Genomic DNA, 20889 nt, shown 5'->3' on the forward strand with positions numbered 1-20889 from the left:
CTCACTGCAACCTCTGCCTCCTGGGTTCAAGTGATTCTCCTGCCTCAGCCTCCTGAGTAGCTGGGACTACAGTTGTGAGCAACCACTCTCAGCTAATTTTTGTATTTTTAGTAGAAACAGGGTTTTGCCGTGTTGGCCAGGCTGGTCTCCAACTCCTGACCTCAAGTGATCCACCCACCTTGGCCTCCCGAAGTGCTGGAATTACAGGCATGAACCACCACACCCTGCCAGGATACAGTATTTTTTAAAAAGCACACCCAGCCTTGGATGGAAAGCCACTTGAGGAGAGCATGCTGCCTTATTGGGCTCTGTAAACACCTTATCTCTGCACAAGGCTGGGACTTTGAGTTGAATCCTTGGCTAAAGCTCTCATTGCTACATGGTGACCTTTCTTCCTTTCCTGCTTAAAGCTTGTGTTTCAGAATTTTGACCTGAATGCATCTGTGTTGAAAGCCAGGCTTGGGCTGTCATCTCAGGACTCTGTGTTGGTCCCTTTCCTTGCCTGTATGTTGAGTTGGGGCTAATGTTCGTGCCTCTGGGAAATAAATTATTTGATAGCTTGCTTAGTGTCTCTCAGTACTTTCCTTTGCTCTTAGAATGAATACCAAAATATGTGGCCTGCAGTGTAGACTGTGCACAGCCTTCAGTGTAGACTGCTCAAGCCCCCTCTTGGTTCCTGGAGTCTGCCATGCTTCCTTCTACCACCAGGCCTTTGCACACACTGCTGTCTGCTGGGAATGCCTTGCCTTTCCTCATTCCTTAGTTCTCCTCTACTGATCTTTCAGGCACCAGCTTGACTGTCTTCCTTGGGGGAGCATCTCTGAACTTGGTACACCAGATCAGCCCCCATGTGCTGACTTTGTCTCATTGGTAATATTTCTCTACCTTCAGGGCACATACCAAGGCCCAGAAGTTGCAGTTTTGCATTTGTTTGTGTTATCATTTGATGCATGTCTCTCTGGAGCCCGACTCTTTGGGGCTCAAGTCCTGTCTCCACCACTTTTACCTGTGGGACCTTGAACAAATCATTTCATCTCTGGTCCCCAGTTTCTTTTTTTTTTTGCAAAAATTCCACACCACTTTATTTCAACCTTTATCCAAAAATGTAAAAAGTGTTAAAAATGTGTGGTTCTGAGCTTCAGGCACCAACCTCCAATCCTCACAGGCAGGTGGGAAGAGAGGCCGCAGCCATGGTGCAAGACCAGAAAACCAAGGTCCTTTGGAGCACGGGCCCTCTCCTAGCAACAATGCCCAAGTCCCTCCCATCCAAACCCCACCCAAGCTCTCCTCTTCAAGAAAGAAGAAACATTTACAATTCTTGACATTTGTTGGGGAACAGAGTGCATGGTGGTGCATGGCGCATGAAACTGACCAAGGAGGGCTAGGGCCTGCCCCTCTGCTTTTTGGCAGGAAGGATGGGGCACAGCTCAGCTTCCCCTCCTCACTGTCCTCTTCCTCGATCTCCTCCTCAGAAACATCATTGCTCATTGTAACAATCTGGTGCCGCCCAGTGATCCGCACAGGGCCAGAGCCCGACTTCAGGTGGAAAGTTACGGGTGGTTGGAGCTGGAAATCATCCAGGCTGAGCATGGGTTGGCAGGACAGCTTGAGGTTGGCCACAGGGACTGCAGTCTCCTGATGATCATGGTTCTGGGCCACAACTTCTACCACATTACACTCGTCTTTGGCTCCCTCGGTGAGGCAGAGCATGGTCAGTGCCAGCACGTGCTCTGCATCATCCTCTTCCTCTACTTTAAAGGTGAAGGAGCGGGTGTGGCCGGAGAGCTCACAGCCGAAGAAAAAACTGTCCATAGTGACCAGTGCCGGGACTCGCGGGCCCCCAACACCCCCGGCCCGCGTTCGGCTCTCCTGACTCAAAAACGCTAAGGCAGCTGCAGTGCCGGCGGCCATGCTGCGAGGCCCCAGTTTCTTTTAACTGCAAAACAGGGATAATATAATATCACCTGCCTTGTGAGGTGGGGATGAAGATTAAATAGGGTAATTTGTGTAAAGCACTTAGAACAGAGCTAGCTATTAGTAGAGAATCGGCCGGGTTCGGTATGGTTGCTCACACCTGTAATCCAAGCACTTTGGAGGCCAAGGTGAGCGGATCACCTGAGATCGGAAGTTCAAGACCAGTCTGACCAACATGGTGAAACCCTGTCTAAAAAAAAAAAAAAAATAGTAGAGAATCTTGACAGGTATTACTGATGATTACTGCAGTGGACCACAAGCTCCATACAGGCAGGGGTCATTTCTGTTTGTTTAGATTTATATGCAGGGTTCTTGGCACATGGATGGTGCTCAGGAAATATTTGTTGGATGAATGAATGAAGTGGAGATAATAGTAATACCATGTTTATAGAATTCCATGAGGATATAAAATAATGCACGTATATAAGTTCTTGGTAGCATGTCTAACTCATAGTAAGTGGTCAATAAATATTCAATGCCTGAATGAGGAAAATTGGGACAATAGTAATACCAGCTTAGGAGGTTGTCGTGGGGATCTAAGGTAACCCTATAGTATCTTGTAGAGTGCCTAGGACATAGTAGGTGCTCAGAAAATATTTGTTGAATGAATGAGTGAAGTGGGGACGATGGTAACACCAGTTCCTAGGATTGCTGTGGGGATAGAGGATAAGGCAGGTCAATAGCTTGTATTGTGGTTGCACCTGGTAGACACTCTGTTGAGTGAAATGAGAGGAGCTGCTATGAGTTTCTTTCTCCTGGGGCTTAGGAGAGAATCCTTTTGGGGTGCAGAATGGTATGAAGCAGACATTGGTCCTCTTGAAGGAAGAATGGGCAGCTGACGACTACTTGCCAAGCTCTGACCTGGATGAAAAGTTGAATCGCTCCTTTCCCTCTTCCTCCCTAACCTGTTCTTTCTTTCCACTAGAATCCTTGCCCAGAGTCCAGCACCTCCTTCCTGTCCAGGATCACCTTCTGGTGGATCACAGGGTAAGGCTGGGCCCCTGAGACCTCAGGGAGGTGGTGGGGAATGAATGAATGAACGAACATGCTGAGCTCCCCACTTGACCTCTCTCTGCTTCGCTCTTCTGCAGAGTTGTCTTGAGTCTGCCTGTACTGGCCATGTCTCAGAGACACCAACTCTGTCCCCCAAGTCCATCACCTTGAATGTGATAAACACATGAGCCATGAGCAGCTTAAATATCTGCAGAAGGCTTGGCCTGCTACAGCCATACACTGGACTGCTTTTGCTTTAGCTTCAGATTTGGGTTTTTATTTATTTATTAATTAATTTCTTGCCTAGACATCATGTTCAACCTTCCAGATTTGGGTTTTTTAAATACTAAGTACGGTTACTATTGACATTGTTCCTCTCTCATCCCCCATTCCATAGAAAAATAATACTGTCTCACCATAGGAAATGTTGGTTAAAAAAACACATGTGCAGATCAGTAGTAAGGAAACACCCAGAGGCAACCACTGTCACCATTTTAGTATGCCTCCTTCTGGTCTTTTCTTTTTGAGATGGAGTCTCACTCTGTTTCCCAGGCTGGAGTGCAATGGTGCGATTTCAGCTCACTACAACCTCTGCCTCCTGGGTTCAAGTGATTCTCCTGCTTCAGTCTCCCAGGTAGCTAGGACTACAGGCGTGTGTCATCGTGTCTGGCTAATTTTTGTATTTTTAGTAGAGACAGAGTTTTGCCATGTTGGCCAGGTTGATTTGAACTGACCTCAGGTGATCGACCCACATCGGCCTCACAAAGTGCTGGGATTACAGGTGTGAGCCACCATGCCCAGCCACTTTGTGATTTTCTTTTTGTACATCTTTTTCTGCCCATTGTCAACATCTTATTGGGGATTATTTGAAGAATCTTTCTTCCACCCTAATATGCATCATCTTTTTGGTTTTTTTGGAGACAGGCTTTCACTCTGTCACTGAGGCTGGAGTGCAGTGGCACAATCATAACTCACTGCAGTCTTGATCTGCCGGGTTCAGGTGATGCTCCTACCTCAGCCTCCCGAGTAGCTGGGACTATAGGCACGCTCCACCATCCCCAACAGATTTTTGTATGTTTTGCAGAGACGGGGTTTCACTGTGTTGCCCAGGCTGGTCTCCAACTCCTGAGCTCAAGTGATTATTCCGCCTCGGCCTCCCAGAGTGCTGGTATTATAGGAATGAGCCACCATACCTGGTCTCATTCTTCTCTTTATGAACTTTCTACAAACATCTTTTTAAAAGATTAGCTGTTTTAAATAATTTCTTCAAATTACTATTAAAGAGCGTCACTGGAACAGTTGGTGTAATTTGTATATGACTGCAGGACACCAGATGCATACTAATAACATTCATTCTTGTTTTGGAAAATTGTGCTCCAGTTATATAAGAGCATGTCCTGGATTGTAAGGGGATACCCCCAGTTTTTTGGGCGTAAAGATATGTAGAGCCTACATCTTACCTTTTTTTTTTTTTGAGACAGAGTCTTGCTCTGTTGTCCAGGCTGGAGTACAGTGGCATGATCTGCAGATTCTGCCTCCTGGGTTTAAGTGATTCTCCTGTCTCAGTCTCCTGAGTAGCTGGGATTATAGGTATGCACCACCATGCCTGGCTAATTTTTGTATTTTTAGTAGAGATGGGTTTTCACCATGTTGACCAGGCTGGTCTCAAACTTCTGAACTCAGGTGATCCACCCACCTCAACCTCTCAAGGTGCTGAGATTACAGTTGTGAGCCACTGTGCTAGGCCTTTAACTGTCTGAATGGTTTAGAAAAAGATGATGTGTTTGTGTGCATGTGTTTGTGAATGGAGACAGAATGTTACTGTAAACTTGGCAACATGTTAATAATGGTGAGTTGAGTGAATTCTTAGTATGATTTGAGTAATTTTTCTATAAGTTTGAAATTATTTTAAAAAATAATTAAAGTGTTTAACTTTTTATTATAAAAGTGTTCAGTTGGCTTAGTAATGTTAGCACTTTGGGAGGCTGAGGTGGATGGATTACCTGAGGTCAGGAGTTTGAGACCAGCCTGGCCCATGTGGTGAAACCCTGTGTCCACGAAAAATACAAAAATTAGCCAGGCGTGGTGGTAGGTGCCTGTAATCCCAGCTACTTGAGAGGTTGAGGCGGGAGAATCACTTGAACCCAAGAGGCAGTGGATACAGTGAGCCGAGATTACACCACTGTACTCCAGCCTGGGTAGAGTCACATAGAAAGACTAATAGTAAAACTCGATAAGCTTATCACCCAGATTTCATGATTGCTAATGCTTTGTCATGTCAACCTTTATTCTCCCTCTCTCAACCTGTTTTTTTTGGGTCTGGCTCTGGTGCCCAGGCTGGAGTGCAATAACACGATCACAGCTCCCTGCAGCCTCCACCTCCTGGTCTCGAGCACTCCTCCCATCTCAGCCTCCTGAGCAGCTGGGACTACAGGTGTGAGCCATTATGACTGGGTAATAGTTTTTATTTTTACTTTTTGTAGAGATAGTTACCCAGTGTTGCCCAGGCTGGTCTTGAACTCCTGAGCTCACAGAGTCCTCCCACCTTGGCCTCCTGAAGTCCTAGGATTATAGGCATGAGCTACTGGTTCTGGCCCATATTAGCCTTTTTTAATGTAAAATTTTTTAAAGTTGGCGGGGCATGGTGGCTCATGCCTGTAACCCCAACACTTCATGAGGCCAAGGTGGGAGGATTGCTTGAGCCCGGGAGCTCAAGATCAGCTTGGGCAACATAGGTAGACTCTGTCTCTACAAAAATAAAAAATAATTAGCCAGTAATAATGGCTCACACCTGAAATCCCAGCTACTCGGGAGGCTGAGGTGGGGGGATCACTCTAGGCCAGGAGCTGGAGGCTACAGAGAGCCGTGATCAAGCCACTGTACTCCATCCTGGGTGACACAGCGAGACCCTGTCACCAAATAAATAATAAAGGAATCAGGCCTGAGCATGGTGGCTAATGCCTTTAATCCCAGTATTTTGGTAGGCCGACGGGGGCAGAGTGCCTGAACTCAGGAGTTTGAGACCAGCCTGGGCAACATGGTGAAACCCTGTCTCTACTAAAATACAAAAAATTAGTCAGGTGTGGTGGCATGTGCCTGAAGTCCCAGACTTGGGAGGCTGAGGCAGGAGAATTGCTCGAACCCAGGAGGCAGAGATTGCAGTGAACCAAGAACCGGCTACTGCACTCCAACCTGGGTAACATAGCGAGACTCTATCTCAAACAAACAAACAAACAAAAAATAAATGAATGAATGATAAAAAATAAAGAGTGAGTTAGAGCCATCTTGATATTTTCCTCCTAAATCATCTTTTTTTCCCCAAATCTTTTCTATGCACCCCCACAAAAGAAAGCTATTTTTCCTTTATGACCCAACAGAATGAGCTGTAATAACCTTGTAACATGTGCAAATGTCTATCCACATTCAGACATCCCCAGCTGTCTGGCTGCCTTCATTCACAATGGGCAGTTGTGCTGGGGAAGGGCGCAGCATCGGCATGCATATGGAGTGAGTGAGCCCCGTCCTCCTCCTCCTCTCATTGACTCTCATTGCCTAACTCCCTTGTGTCTCGGCCTCAGGTTGATCGTCCGGGGCTACCATCAACCCCTGGAGAGCAGTGGCTTCTGGTCCTTAAGCAAGGAGGACACATGAGAACAAGTCATGTCTGTTTTGGTAAAGAACTGGAAGAAGAAATGCACCAAGTCTAGGAAGTAAGTGTGTTTCCTTGTCCTCTGGAATGCCCCGGTTCCCTCATTCCTGCCCCTGTGGCCTGAATCCAGGCTGCAGCCCTGGCAATGCTGCTTGTTACTAGCGTTGTGATTCTTCTTTCTCCTCCGGGTCTCAGTTTGTTTTTCTGCCAAATGGGGTAAAATCTCACAAGTCATTAAGGCAACTGAGTAGAAAAGAAGACAGAAGCTGGGCATGGTGCCTCACGTTTGTTATCCCAGCACTTTGGGAGGCCAAGGCAGGTGGATCACGAGGTCAGGAGTTTGAGTCCAGCCTGGCCAACATGGTGAAACCCCATCTCTACTAAAAATACAAAAATTAGCTGGGTGTGGTGTTGAGGGCCTGTAATCCCAGCTACTTAGGAGGCTGAGGCAGAAGTTGCAGTTAGCCAAGATTGCACCACTGCACTTCAGCCTGGGAGACAAGTGAGACTCCATCTCAAGAAAAGAAAAGGAGAGAAAAACGCTGCCCAAGCAGGCAGTTGATGCTGTTTGCCATGGCACATGACTGTCCCTCCTTGAGTCAGTCTCACTTTTTCTGTCCCTTTCTGAGCATCTGGCATCCCGCGTGTTCCTGCTGTTTGAAGTGTTTCTGTCCAACACACCCAGCTGACCATGTACATTTGTTTAGCCAAAGAAGCCCCATTTGCAGGTGATTTTGGCTGTACTGGATTTTAGACTCTACCCTCTATGTAAGGCATGCCCCACTGCGCCACCTGTCATTCTTTTGGGAATCAGGTCAGGGCCTCCACTGCATATACATTAACTCTTCAAATCTGAGACACCATCAGTTGCACGATATGTTATTATTGTGTGTAACAGTAAGAAAGAAAAGCAACTGCCAATTAAACAAGGACGTAAGACACATCCCGAGCCTGGACGAGCTGGAATGTGAAATTGCAAGTGACGTGAGGGCTGTGGATTGTGGCCATGGGGGCAGTAGGGTGGCTGTTTTTTTTTCTGTGGCCTGTTCCGGGTAAGCTTACTATGGTAAGCTGTGACAGAGCCAGTCTGGTGCACTGGATTCTCCACAGACTCATTGGCCTTACAGAAAAAATCCCCAGACCAAGGTTCAGTTCCTTATTCTATTCCAGGGATGCCCAGGATACAGGCCTTGAGTCAGACCCAGATCATGGTTGGAAATCTGGGACATCCATGGTGCCAGCCACTAGGACATCAGCAGAGGACCTCGTGACTCTGGTGGGAGGCTGTTTGGGTGGTCCAGGTGATGTCTCGTGGGAGACAGATGAGTTGGGTCTCCATGGCTGAGCATTGTATGGAAATGGCCCATGTCCATGACCCAGTTGAAGGTGGTTGGTAGGCAGAGGTGGGGTCCCTGTTTATTACATGGAGACAGAACCAATGGGATGGATGGATGGATGGATGGATGGATGGATAAATGATAGATTGGTAGATGATAGGTAGATGATAGATGGATAGATAGTGGATGGATACAGGATAGGTGGATGGATAGATGATAGATGGATGATTGATAGATGATAGATGAGTGGATGGATTGAGGGTGAGAGGGGATCTACTAGGGAAAATGGATCATGTGATTATGGAGAAGTCCTGTGCTAGGCCATCTGCAAGCTGGAGAACCTGAGAAACTGGTAGCATGGCTCAGATCAAGTATGAAGATCTCAGACCCAGGGAATCTGATGGTGGTACTTTCAGTCCAGAACCAAAGGCCTGAGAACCTGGAGTGACTGGGGTAAGTCCCAGAGGCCAGAGGCCAGACAGCCTGGAGTTCTGATTTCCAGGGGTAGGAGAGGATGACATCCTGGCTGCAGAAGAGAGATCACATGAATTTACCATTTCTCTGACTTTTTCTTGTGTCTGGATCCTCTGCTAATTGGGTGGTGCCCAGTCACATGGGGTGAGGATGGATCCTCCTTACTGAGTCCACTGATTCAAGTGCCAGTCTCGTCCAGAAACACCCTCACAGGCACACACTCAGAAATAACACTTTACCAGCGACCTGGGTATCCCTTAACCCTGTCAAGTTGACCCCTAACATAATCACCTGGATTCCTTCAGCCTCCCCTGCAGTGTTCTCCCTGCTATGAAGGCCACATTTGTGTCATGGACTTCAGCATTCCTCATCACCAACGCCTCTGCTGATCACCTGGCTTATCTTCCTTTCATGGAAGAAGGATGCCCAACTTTGTGTTCCCTGGAGCTTGCCAGATGAGCAGGTTGTTGGAGACACCATGGGTGAGGCACAGCCTCAGGAGGAGGATGGAGTTTGAATCAAGAAGTTCCTCCACTGACCTGGCTCTTAATTCATCGAGCAGGTGGAACTGACTGCTGTTTTTGTGCTTAGTGATGTTTAGTCCCTGAGGGTTCAGGGAGTGGAACAATACACATACACTTTTTTTGGAGGGGGGATGAAGTGTTGCTCTGTCACCAGGTTGGAGTGCAGTGGCATCATCTTAGCTCATTGCAACCTCCATCGCCTGGGTTCAAGTGATTCTTGTGCCTCAGCCTTCCAAGTAGCTGGGATTACAGGCATGCACCACCATGCCTGACTTATTTTATTTTATATATGTATTTTTTTTGAGACAGTTTTCGCTCTTGTCACCCAGGCTGGAGTGCAGTGGCGCAATCTCAGCTCACCACAACCTCTGCCTCCTGGGTTCAAGCAATTCTCCTGCCTCAGCCTCCTGAGTAGCTGGGATGTGCCACCACACCCGGCTATTTTTGTGTTTTGAGTAGAGACAGGGTTTATCCATGTTGGTCAGGCTGGTCTCAAACTTCCAACCTCAGGTGATCTGCCTGCCTTGGCTTCCCAAAGTGCTGGGATTATAGGTGTAAGCCCTGTGCCTGGCCTTTTAATTTTTTTTTTTTTTAATAGAGACAGGTCTCATGATGATGCCCAGGCTGGTCTCCAACTCTTGGCTTCCAGAGATCCTCCTGTCTAAGCCTCCCAAGTAGCTGGGATTACAGTTGCGATCCACCATACATATCTAAGTTCTGGTTTATAAAAACCCAGGCTGCCCTGGGGAAGGTGGATATTAGGGATGAGAGTGAAGGCAGGGAGACCTGGGTGGGGACCTCAAGGCGTGTCCATGAAGTTCCTTCGTGCCTTACTGGGAGTCTCCATTTTATTTATTTATTTTGACACAGGGTCTCTTTTGTCCAGGCTGGTGTGCAGTGGTGCCATCACAGCTCACTGCAGCCCCCATCGCCTAGGCGGAGTGATCCTCCTACTTCAGCCTCCCGAGTAGCTGGGTCTATGGACATGCGCCACCACACCTGGCTAATTTTTTTTTGTAGAGATGGTATCTTGCCATGTTGTCCAGGTTGTGCTTGATCTCCTGAGCTCAAACAATCCACCTACCTTGGCCTCCCAAAGTGCTGAGATTACAGGCATGAGCCGCCATTTATTACCCAGAGTATTTTCTGAAAATTCAGTGAGATAAATGCCATAATAAGCTGTGCCCTGGTCCTGAGTAAGTGCTGGGCAGGTTTTAGTTGTACAAGTTGATTTATTCATCTCTTCACTTCCATCTTGCTAGGGAGGGTGTGGTGAGAACTGGCTCATTAGGCTTGAAAGCGGGCCACCTGAAAGGGGGCCGGCTCTGTGAGTACCTTGGTGTTTAGGGATGCTCAGCTTGGGGCAAGGGCATCATTTCCTAGGGACATTGACAGATGGATTGCTTGCTTTATTCCCAGAGGCATAAGCCAGATCTGGCACTTGTAACCCCTGTGGAACTGGAGAGTGACAAGAACAACCCTGTCCTAGGCTGGAGTTTTCCTGGTGTGGCCCTTTACACCCAGATCCCTTTAGTTAACCAGAGAAGGGAATACAGCCTGTGCAGCTCTGGGCTGCTGGGTTTCCTAGGCTCAGGGACCACGTGAGGGAGGCCTGGGCTTGGAGGTCTGCATGGCTTCTTGGACCCCTTGACAACCTTTGACTTCCTCTCAAAAGTCAGGTGTGCTGGGGCACGGTGTGGAAGGTGGAGGTGGGAGGATCACCTGAGGTCATGAGTTTGAGACCAGCCTGGCCAACATGGTGAAACCCCATCTCTACTAAAAATACAAAAATTAGCTGGGTGTGGTCGTACTTGCCAGTAATCCCAGCTACCTGGGAGGCTGAGGCACAAGAATTGCTTGAACCTGGGAAGCAGAGGTTGCGGTGAGCCAAGATCACACCACTGCACTCCAGCCTGGGGGAAGGAGTGAGACCATCTCAAAAAAAAAAAAAAAAGGTTGGTGTGAGCAATCTCCCTGCTTCTGCCTTTGGGTATGAAAAGCCAGTGCTTCATTGGTTTGTGTGTAATAGTTTTATGTTCTTTTTTGTGTATGGCCTCTTAGAGCTTAGGTCCATTTTGGATTGTGGTTTTTGCTGGCTTGACTATAAAATGCTTCTGTGACTCTGGAAGAGTTTGTTTTGTTTTTGTTTTTTTTTTTAAGTTAGACATAGTTACTATACAGCCAGCCACTCCTTTCCCAGACATCCACCCAAGAGCGCTGAGAACAATATGTTTATAAAAGACTGATACAGGAATGTTCTTAGCTACTTTGTTTGTGATAACTCAAACTGGAGGTAAGCCAGACATCTATTAGCAAGTGAACAGATTTACCCATTATGTGCATCTGCACAACTGAATACTAAGTTATGTACAAGAACGAACCATTGGCTGGGCTCATGCCTGTAATCTCAGCACTTTGGGAGGCTGAGGTGGGTGGATCACCTGAGGTCAGATTAAGATCAGCCTGGCTAACATGGTGAAACCCCATCTCTACTAAAAATACAAAAATTAGCCAGGTATGGTGGTGTGCACTTGTAATCCCAGCTACTTGGGAGGCTGAGGCATGAGAATCACTTGAACCTGGGAGGCGAAGATTGCAGTGAGCCAAGATTGCGCCACTGCACTCCAGCCTGGGTGACAGAGCCAGACTCTGTCTAAAAATAAAATAAAATAAAATAAAAAAGGATGGTCGGGATGGCCCACACCTGTAATCCTAGCACTTTGGGAGGCCAAGACAGGTGGATCACCTGAGCTAAGGAGTTCAAGACCAGCCTGGGCAACACAGTGAAACCCCATCTCTACTAAAAATACAAAAAATTAACTGGGCAAGGCAGCTTGCACCTGTAGTCCCAGCTACTCAGGAGGCTGAGGCAGGAGAATCTGTTGAGCCCGGGAGGCAGAGGCTGCAGTGAACGGAGATCGTGCTACTGTACTCCAGCCTGGGCGACAATGAGAATTCATCTCTAAAAAAATATAAAAGAGGCTGGGGATGGCTCACGCCTGTAATCCCAACACTTTGACACTTTGGGAAGCTGAGACGGGTGGATCACCTGAGGTTGGGAGTTCAAGACCAGCCTGACCAACATGGAGAAACCCCATCCCTACTAAAAATACAAAAAAAAATTGGAAGAGAAATAAAAGAGACAGATTTTGTCAGTGCACCCTGGTAAAGTTAAGGGACTAGGATGTAAGGAGAATGTGATGTACAGGCACGATGCAGGGGCACTAGAGCTAGAAGTGATCTTAGGGAACACAGAGTCACAGAAGAGCAACGAGATGCCATTTCTTGCTCAACTCCAGTCCTCTGGCAGCAGTCATCTGGAGGGCTGCTTGAACGTAACTCAGTGGGAAAGAATGCATGAGTGACTGTGGGTGTCGCTGTGTGTGTGAGAAGGAAGGGAAGGGCCCAGTATTTGACTTGCTTGAGATCTGACCCCTTCCTTTTCCATAAGACAAGATCTAAAGGCAGAGAGGTGAGATAACCAGCTTCGGGGTCACACTGTGAGCTGGCAGTAGAATGTGGCAGGTGACCTGACTCTCAGAAGATCATTCCTCTAAGCCATGGGCTGGCCAAAAATGGACTGAGGTCCACATACGGTTCATGAGCTCAGCATGGATTTCGTTTTTAAATTTTTTTGAGACTGAGTCTTTGTTGCCCAGGTTGGAGTGCAGTGGTATGACCTTGGCTCAACATGACCTCCACCTCCCATGCCTCAGCCTCCCAAGAAGCTGGAATGACTGTCATGCTCCACCGCGACCAGCTAATTTTTTTGTGGGGCACAGTGTCTCACTCTTTTGCCCAGTTGGGAGTGCAGTGGCATGATGTTGGCTCACTGCAACTTCCACCTTTTGGGTTCAAGTGATCCTCCTGCCTCAGCCTTCTGAGTTAGCTGTGACCACAGGTATGCACCACCACGCCCAGCTAATTTTTTTATTTTTAGTATAGACCAGGTTTCACCATGTTGGCCAGGCTGGTCTCAAACTCCTAGCCTGAAGCAACCCGCCCGAGTCAGCCTCTCAAAGTGCTGAGATTACAGGCATGAGCCACAGTGCCTAGCCAGATTTCATATTTTTAACGGTGAAAAAAAATCAAAACAATATTACATGACAGATGCTAATTCTGTAACATTTAAATTTTAGTGTTTCTAAATACATTTTTACGGGAACACAGTCATGCCCATTGATTTCTGGATTATCTAAGTCTGCTTTTCCACTACGCGGGAAGAGACGGATTTGTGACAAAGACCATATGGCCTGGAATGCTGAAAGTTTCCAGAAAAAGTTTCTTACTCCTACTTTCTTCCAGTGTGTCTTGAACTTTAATGTCCATACACACCACCTAGAGAACTAGTTACAGTTCAAATTCTTTTTCAGTTGATCTGGGCTGAGGCCTAAAATTCTGCACTGTTAATAAGCACCAGGTGATGCCATGGCTGCTGGTCCACGGACCACACTTTGAGCAGTGAGGATCAACTCCAGTGTGTCTCTACATGTCAACCTGAAAATCACCAGCAGCAGTACCTGGGGATGTGTTAGGAATGCAGATACTCAGGCACACCTAGACCTACTAAACTGAAAATCTGAGTGGGGCCCAGAAAGCTGCATTTTGTAGTAACAAGCTATTGGCCAATACAGTGGCTCATGCCTGTAGTCCCAGCACTTTGGGAGGCTGAGGCAAGTGGATCACTTAAGGTCAGGAGTTTGAGACCAGCCTGGCCAATATGGTGAAACACTATCTCTACTGGAAATATTTTTTAAATTAGCTGGGTGTGGTGTTGCATGCCTGTAATCCCAGCTACTCAAAGGCTAAGGTGGAAAAATCGCTTGAACCCCGGAGGCAGAGGATGCAGTGAGCCAAGATCACACAACAGCACTCCAGCCTGGGAAACAGAGTGAGACTCCATTTCAATCAACCAACCAACTAACTAACCAAATATATTAAGCTATCCAGGTGATTGTGATGCAGGCTTGAATTTGAACACCATGTCTCCTGCAGGTCCAGACTCAGAGAGATTTAAGGTAAGACTAAGAAAATTCAGTGTCAGCGTGAGCACGCTTTCACAAATGCTGAAAAGGCTAGAACTTCCTTAAACATTCCACCTGCAATTCAACTAACATGGAGTAGGTGGTAGTTTAACAGATAAGTTTCATATTTATAAAAATATTTAACACTGCTTCACAGAAAAATTTGTCAACCTGACCAAGAAGGAATAGTTGTAATGAGCACAACATTACAAAAAGAATGACACAGTTAATAAAAAGACAGAAAAGACATGGTACATCATATGAAGTCATCCTTCACTATTAACTGTTTTTAACTGTGCTTAAAAGGGAATTTCCATAGTCCATCTCTATATGGTCTCCTGAGATGGGGCCAGCTTTGCAAAATGGTAAGTTGCACTGTTTTTCTTTTCTTTTTTTTTTTTTTTCACTCTTGTTGCCCAGGCTGTAGTGCAATGGCGTGATCTCAGCTCACTGCAACCTCTGCCTCCTGGGTTCTAGTGATTCTCCTGCATCATCCTCCCAAGTAGCTGCGATTACAGACATGAGCCACCACACCCAGCTAATTTTGTGTTTTTGAAGAGACGAGGTTTCATCATTTTGGTCAGGCTCGTCTCGAACTCCTGACCTCAGGTGATCCACCCGTCTCTGCCTCCCAAAGTGCTAGGATTACAGGTGTGAGCCACTGTGCCCGGCCTGCACTGTTGTCTTTAAATTTTTCAAAGCTAGCTAGGCAGGGATAGACCTGTCACCATACCCCAGGACAGGCACCAGAACACTCAGTGTAGCATGGATCATGATAGTAAAATACAGGGAACAACCTGTTTTTGCAATGAATGGGAGAAAGGTAATTCCAGCAGGGCACATCCACATGCCAGACAAGCATGTATCATGAACACAAATGAAGGAAGCCAGTCATGGCAGCAGTGCATCTGCAGTCCCAGTTACTTGGTAAGCTAAAGCAGGAGGATTGCTTGAGCCCAGGAGCTCAAGGCTGTAGTGAGCTATGATCACACTACTGTACTCCAGCCTGGGGGACAGAGCATGGCCCCATTTCAAAACCAAACTAACAAGAACAACAACAAAAAATCAGAATGAACCCAGATGATATACTATTAACTACACAAAGAGAACTCTCTGTACAGTATGATCCCATTTAAATCTGTCAAAATATTTTTTAAAAACCTATATGCTTAATACATTTTCTTCTAAAAGCATTTTCTTCTAAATACATTTAGAATTTAGAATTTCTAAATACATTTTCTTCTAAAAGGCTTGGAGGAGAGGAACTGCTGGAAGAGAAGACAATATACTTTTTATTTTATATCTTTCTGTATGATTTGATATACATTTTTTTTCCTACAGTGGATAACAAGTATTTGTTCAGCACCTGCTGTGCATTGTTTTATGTACTGAGGATATAGCAGCCCACCTGGAGCTGACATTCTAGTGGGGAAATAAAATAAGTGTACTTTAAAAAATTCTTACTTTTTTTTTTTTTTGAGACTGGGTTTCACTCTGTTGCCCAGACTATAGAGTGCAGTGGCTCAATTTTGGCTCATTGCAACCTCTGCCTCCCAGGTTCAAAGGATTCGCATGTCTCGGTCTCCTGAGTAGCTGGGATTATAGGCATGCATCACCATGCCCATGTAATTTTTTTTTTTTTTTTTTTAAAGCAAAAACGGGGTTTTGCCAGGTTGGCCAAACTGGTCTGGAGCTCCTGGCCTCAAGTGATCCACCTACCTCGGACTTCCAAAGTGCTGGGATTACCGGTGTGAGCCACCACACCCAGCCCAAAATAAATAAATTTTAGAGTGTGTTTAGACCATGCCATATCTGCGGTCTAACCACACTTAACATGTGGTCTATGGGACACTGACAGTCCACACTGTGTGACCAGTTGGTGATAATATGAAGAGGCAGCACCATAATGGAGATCAGCTATGGCACCAAGCATGCCATTCAGCTCAGCTCACATTTCTTTTTTTTCTTACAAGGCTTTCTTAATGCAGGAAGCAGAAGGCACTGGTTTCCATCCTGGCACAAACGCTTTAGCCTGCCATGTTGTCCAGGCTGGTCTTGAACGCTTGGCCTCAAGTGATCTGCCCGCTTTGGCCTCAGAAGTGCTGGGATTACAGGCATGAGCCACCGTGCCCGACTGCCACCTGCTCATTTATAAAGCCCCCTGTGATTCACTTGCAACCAAGATTGAGAATCCCTGGTGCAGAGTGCCTTCCCACGTCCAAGAATGATCTGCAGCGCCCACTTCCCTTCCAGTCATGTGTGTCTCCCTGTGGCTATTTCTGTGAGACCCTGCATTTTCGAGTTCTGCTTTTATTTGTATCACCTGAGTATGTTCCAACAGTCACCCTGACCATGCTGCCTGCTGCATATTTATCCCTTTTGTGTATTCTATCCTGGGTCCTCTCCCACCTCTTCTGGGGTCAGTCCTTTCTTGCCTTACATAGTGCTGCTTTCTCTTCTGGCAGCAAAGAATGAGGCAGAACAGTTCAGAGTGGGGGCTGTAGTTATCATCACTGAGGTATTGTGAACTAGGAAAGAGATATGATCTGTTTCAACACAGCACAGTGCCCGAGCACTCTTGATAAATGTTGGCTGTCATTGTCATTGTTGATGTTCTGGTGATTATTTTTGATGCTGGGTGGATTCTTCCTGGGATTGGGGCAGATGCCCAGCTGTCCTGTCCCTTGGTGTTCTTAATCAGGGTCTTTCCCTAAGTCTGCAGCTAAGGCATCTGCCAGGGCTGGGGTCTTATCTGAAGACTCAACTGGGGAAGGGCCCACTTGGAAGCTCACCTGGTTGTTGGCAGAACTAGGTTCCCCAGTTCAAATGTTGAAATACTTCCTTATTACTGTGGAAGCAGCCAGTGCCCCAGGTACCTTTTACAATGAACTATCGGGAGCTCTCTGTGATCTGGGCACTAAAGGGTTAATTCCTGGCACTACAGGGGTCCCTGGGCCTCTGCCTGTTGGATGATGCCCTTGTCAAACTGGTTATCTATTTTGACAATAGATAAGATAACCTTCTTGCAGTGCTTGGGAACCAGGGGCCTATGCCCTTTCCCTCTGCAGTTCCTTGCATCCTGGTCTTGGGAAAGTGCACTTAACACAGCAGAGATACTGTTATCTGGGCTGGGTTTTACCCATCACTGCTGGTACAGGATGCTGGCTTGGGCGCAGTGCCCTCAGTGGATGGAGCTCTCTGCACAGCTGCAAAGCACTGTTCCTGCCCCAAGGGACTGAACTCCAGTACCACCTGCCCCTCAACCAGACAGCCTGTTTATGGCCTCTGCAGAGCAGGTCTACTTTCTGAGCATCCTGGCTGTCTGGTGCTCTGCCATCTCCTCCCTGAAGTGGCCAATTTTTCTTGCCCTTGGTTTTAGCATCTGGCTCATAACACCCCTCCCCTCCTTTGTCTCTTTTTTGCCAGGGGTCACGGGCACCAGCGATCCAGGGAAGGAAGCAAAGCAAATGGAGAATGGCATGCTGGTGACAGACAGTGCAGGGAAGCAACTACAGAAGTAAGTAGGGGGAGGTGGCGTGACTCACACAGGCCTCATGGTTTCACCATCTGCCCATGCTTCTGACACTCGAGTTCCCTACATGGTGTGGGTCTTTGTTCAGGTCACTCGGAGGGGCCTGGAAGGTTTAATCTTTGTGAAGCAGCATTCGATATAAAACTATCTCAAGGCCAGGAATGGAGGCTCATGCTTGTAATCTCAGCTCTTTGGGAGGTTGTGGCAGGAGGATCACTTGAGGCCAGGAGTTTGAGACCACCATGGGCAACATAGCAAGACCCCATCTCTACAAAAAAGGAAGTATCCTCGTGTTTGATTATAGAGAGCTTCCTTAGATCCCTGGGGATTTATAGCATATGCAGTGTGTTAACCATGATAGCTTTTAAAAACTGGCAAAGTTGGCTGGGCATGGTGGCTCACACCTGTAATCCCAGCATTTTTGGAGGCTGAGGTGGGTGGATCACCTGAGAACAGGAGTTCAAGACCAGTCTGGCCAACATGGTGAAATCCTGTCTCTACTAAAGATAGAAAAATTAGCCAGGCTTGGTGGCAGGTGCCTGTAAATTCTGGCTATTCAGAAGGCTGAGGCATAAGAATCATTTGAACCCAGAAAGCAGAGGTTGCAATGAGCTCAGATTGCACCATGGCACTCCAGCCTGGAAAACAGAGTGAGACTCCATCTCAATAAACAAAAACAAAACAGGAAAAGAACAACAAACATTGACAAAGTCAGAGCCTAAACATACCAGACCTTGGGGATTTGAGAAAGGATGGTGGACCTGCAGTTGCTATAGGGGTCAGAAGAGGGCAAAGACAGTGTGGCCTAGCACTGTGCCTTGGTACATGTCACTTTTGCCATTGTTATCATCTTACACAGCTTGCATTCTAGTGGGCGATTCCAGACAGTGCATGAGCACAGAAGGATGTAAGATTTTCATCGAAGGTGCTAGCTTGGATTTGTGAAGCCCTAGGTCATGAAGCAGGAAGCCCCAGCTCCCCACCTGAATTCTAGATTTCATCCAGAGTTGGTTCTGATTCTTCCTTATGCTGCTCCCTGAAAACCCACTCTTGCTTTTGGATTTGAGGGCCACTTTCACCTCACTTGGCCTTAACCAAAGACCTTTGCACAGATCTCATGGGCAAGGAAAGGTTACTCACCCCTAGGCACTAGATCAAAGAGGGGAGGTGCTGGAGGTTTATTTGGCCTTCAGGAAGTGTTTTCAGGAGACACATTTTTGGGGGTGCAGTGATGAATCACATGGGGCTCTTGACCTCAGGTAGTTTGTAATCTTGTTTAGGAGACAAGTAGGTAGAGGAAGGCATAGAAAGTTCCATGGCAAAGAGCCACATCTGTGTTTTGCATGGCCTCCAAAATTTCTTTCTTTCTTTCTTTTTTTTTTTGAGATGGAGTCTCCCTCCGTTGCTCAGGCTGCAGTTCAGTGTTCAGTGGCACCAACTCAGCCACTGAACACAAAACTGTGGGCACTGCAGTCTGTGATGTTCTCTGGGGTCTGCATGAAGATAATGACCACCGATGTACAGAAAGTCCTTTCTTTTTTTTCTTTTGAGACAGGGTCTCACTCTGTTGCTGAGGCTAGAGTACAGTGACACAATCATGGCTCACTGCAACTTCTGCCTCCTGGATTCAAGTGATTTTTCTGCCTCAGCCTCCCTAGTAGTTGGGACTACAGGTACCTGCCACCATGCCTGCCTAATTTTTGTATTTTTAGTAGAGACGGGGTTTCACCATGTTTGCCGGGCTGTTCTTGAACTCCTGGCCACCAGTGATCTGCCCTTCTTGGCCTCCCAAAGTGCTAGGTTTACAGGTGTGAGCCACTGCACCAGCCAAAAAGTGCTTTCTGAGGAACATGCTTGCATGAAGGAGTAGCCAGGGCAAGATCCCACCCCTACCCCCACCATCTTTGTAAAACAAGAAAACTGAACGAACTAAGTACTTTGCCCTATTTCTTCATCACGTTTTGAAACTTTTTCATGTTTGAAAGATGATCTAAGACGTGCCCTTTCTGTTTAATCTTTTATTTGAGATCAATTAGAATTGATCTTAAAAAAAAAAAAGCATGCACTTTTTGCATATCAGTGGTCATGGGGTTTTTGCAGACCCCCAGAGATCATCCCAGATTGTGTTTTCCACAGGTCTCATTCCTGCCTGAGACATTCCCTTTCTCTGGGGACCTATAACCCTGGGGAATGAGATGGGGGGGCGAGGGGGTGGGTGTTTGCACATGTGCACATGTTCATATATATTTTTACATATGTGCCTGTGTGGTTGACATCCCTGTGCTTTACTTCTCCAGACAGCTCAGCAGCTCCTTCTCCTATAGGAGGGACATCAGCAGGCACCACGGCAGCACCGCAGAGCTGCAGAAAACCGAAGCCAAGAAGGAGGAGACTTGGAAGCTGATAGAGGCTGAGAAGGCACAGACAGGGCAGGTGAGATTTGCTCCTTCAGTGATGATGGTGGCTGCAGCTTACAGAGCGCCCACTGTGCAAAGTGCCTTGTCTACAATACACTTGTAAAGGTACTATTTACTGCACCAGAAACTGAGGCCAGAGAGGTTTAGTGACTTACCCAGGGTCACTGCTGGTAAGCGGCAGAACTGAGATTTGAACCCTAGCAGACTCCAGGGTTGGTGCTTGTAGTCTCTGCTCTAGACTGCCACATCGATTTGAGTAGCTTAGGGGCTCTCATTAGTTATAGGTGACCTGAATGCTTTAAATCAGGGTTTTTTGCAATGTGGGGTTCAGTTGTGCCTGAAATGGTTTCAGGTTGTGTGCAGACATATTCAATGACAGATGAATGTTTTATTTTTTATTTCTTTTTTGAGACAAAATCTCACTCTGTCAACCAAGTCTGGAGTGCAGTGGTGTGATCTTGGCTCACTACAACCTCTGCCTCCCAGGTTCAAACAATTTTCCTGCCTCAGCCTCCCATGTAGCTTGGATTACAGACACTGGCTACCACGCCCAGCTAATTTTTGTCTTTTTAGTAGAGACAGGATTTCACCCTGTTGGCCAGTCTGGTCTTGAACTCCTGGGCTCATCTTCCCTCCTTGGCCTCCCAAAATGCTGGGATTACAGGTGTGAGCCATTGCACCTGTCTTGTTTTTCATTTCTCATTGATTATGAGAAAGTCTCAGTTGAGTCCTCGCCTGCTTTCAGTACCTAACAGCTGGTAGCCTCTTTCTGTAACAAGGAGAGTGGGTTTCGAGCTTCTGTTTTATTTATTTGTTTAAAAGAAAGATCATCTATCTTGGGCAAGTGTTAATAATTCTCCATTTATGGTAGTGATCCAAAGTTTATTTTTAAAAATAAATGTGATTATGTTTTTTTAAAAAAATAGGGAATGGAATTTTTAAACTAGTTAAAAAATAAGCATACA

General features: G+C 46.7%; 1 protein-coding gene and 1 pseudogene across 5 annotated transcripts in view; one reads left to right on the forward strand and one right to left on the reverse strand.

Moving 5' to 3' along the window:
* The window catches only part of LOC105727841 (multidrug resistance-associated protein 1-like), a 50430-nt gene that overhangs the window by 13989 nt on the left and 15552 nt on the right, over positions 1-20889 (forward strand). For 4 of the 5 annotated variants that reach the window (XM_064384437.1, XM_064384434.1, XM_064384438.1 and 1 more), the window contains exons 2-5: positions 2900-2961; positions 6546-6677; positions 17402-17492; positions 19805-19940. In XM_064384437.1, the coding sequence (XP_064240507.1) occupies positions 17443-17492; positions 19805-19940 (186 nt within the window). In that variant the 5' untranslated portion in view covers positions 2900-2961; positions 6546-6677; positions 17402-17442. The remainder of the gene's footprint in view (positions 1-2899; positions 2962-6545; positions 6678-17401; positions 17493-19804; positions 19941-20889) is intronic. The other variant, XM_064384436.1, reaches the window with a different exon arrangement.
* LOC105720693 (nucleoplasmin-3-like) lies at positions 1303-2458 on the reverse strand (annotated as a pseudogene).

Source organism: Aotus nancymaae, unplaced genomic scaffold (genome assembly GCF_030222135.1).
Source record: "Aotus nancymaae isolate 86718 unplaced genomic scaffold, 86718_ANA_hifiasm-v0.15.2.pri h1tg000036l, whole genome shotgun sequence".
Classification (NCBI taxonomy): Eukaryota; Metazoa; Chordata; class Mammalia; order Primates; family Aotidae; genus Aotus; species Aotus nancymaae.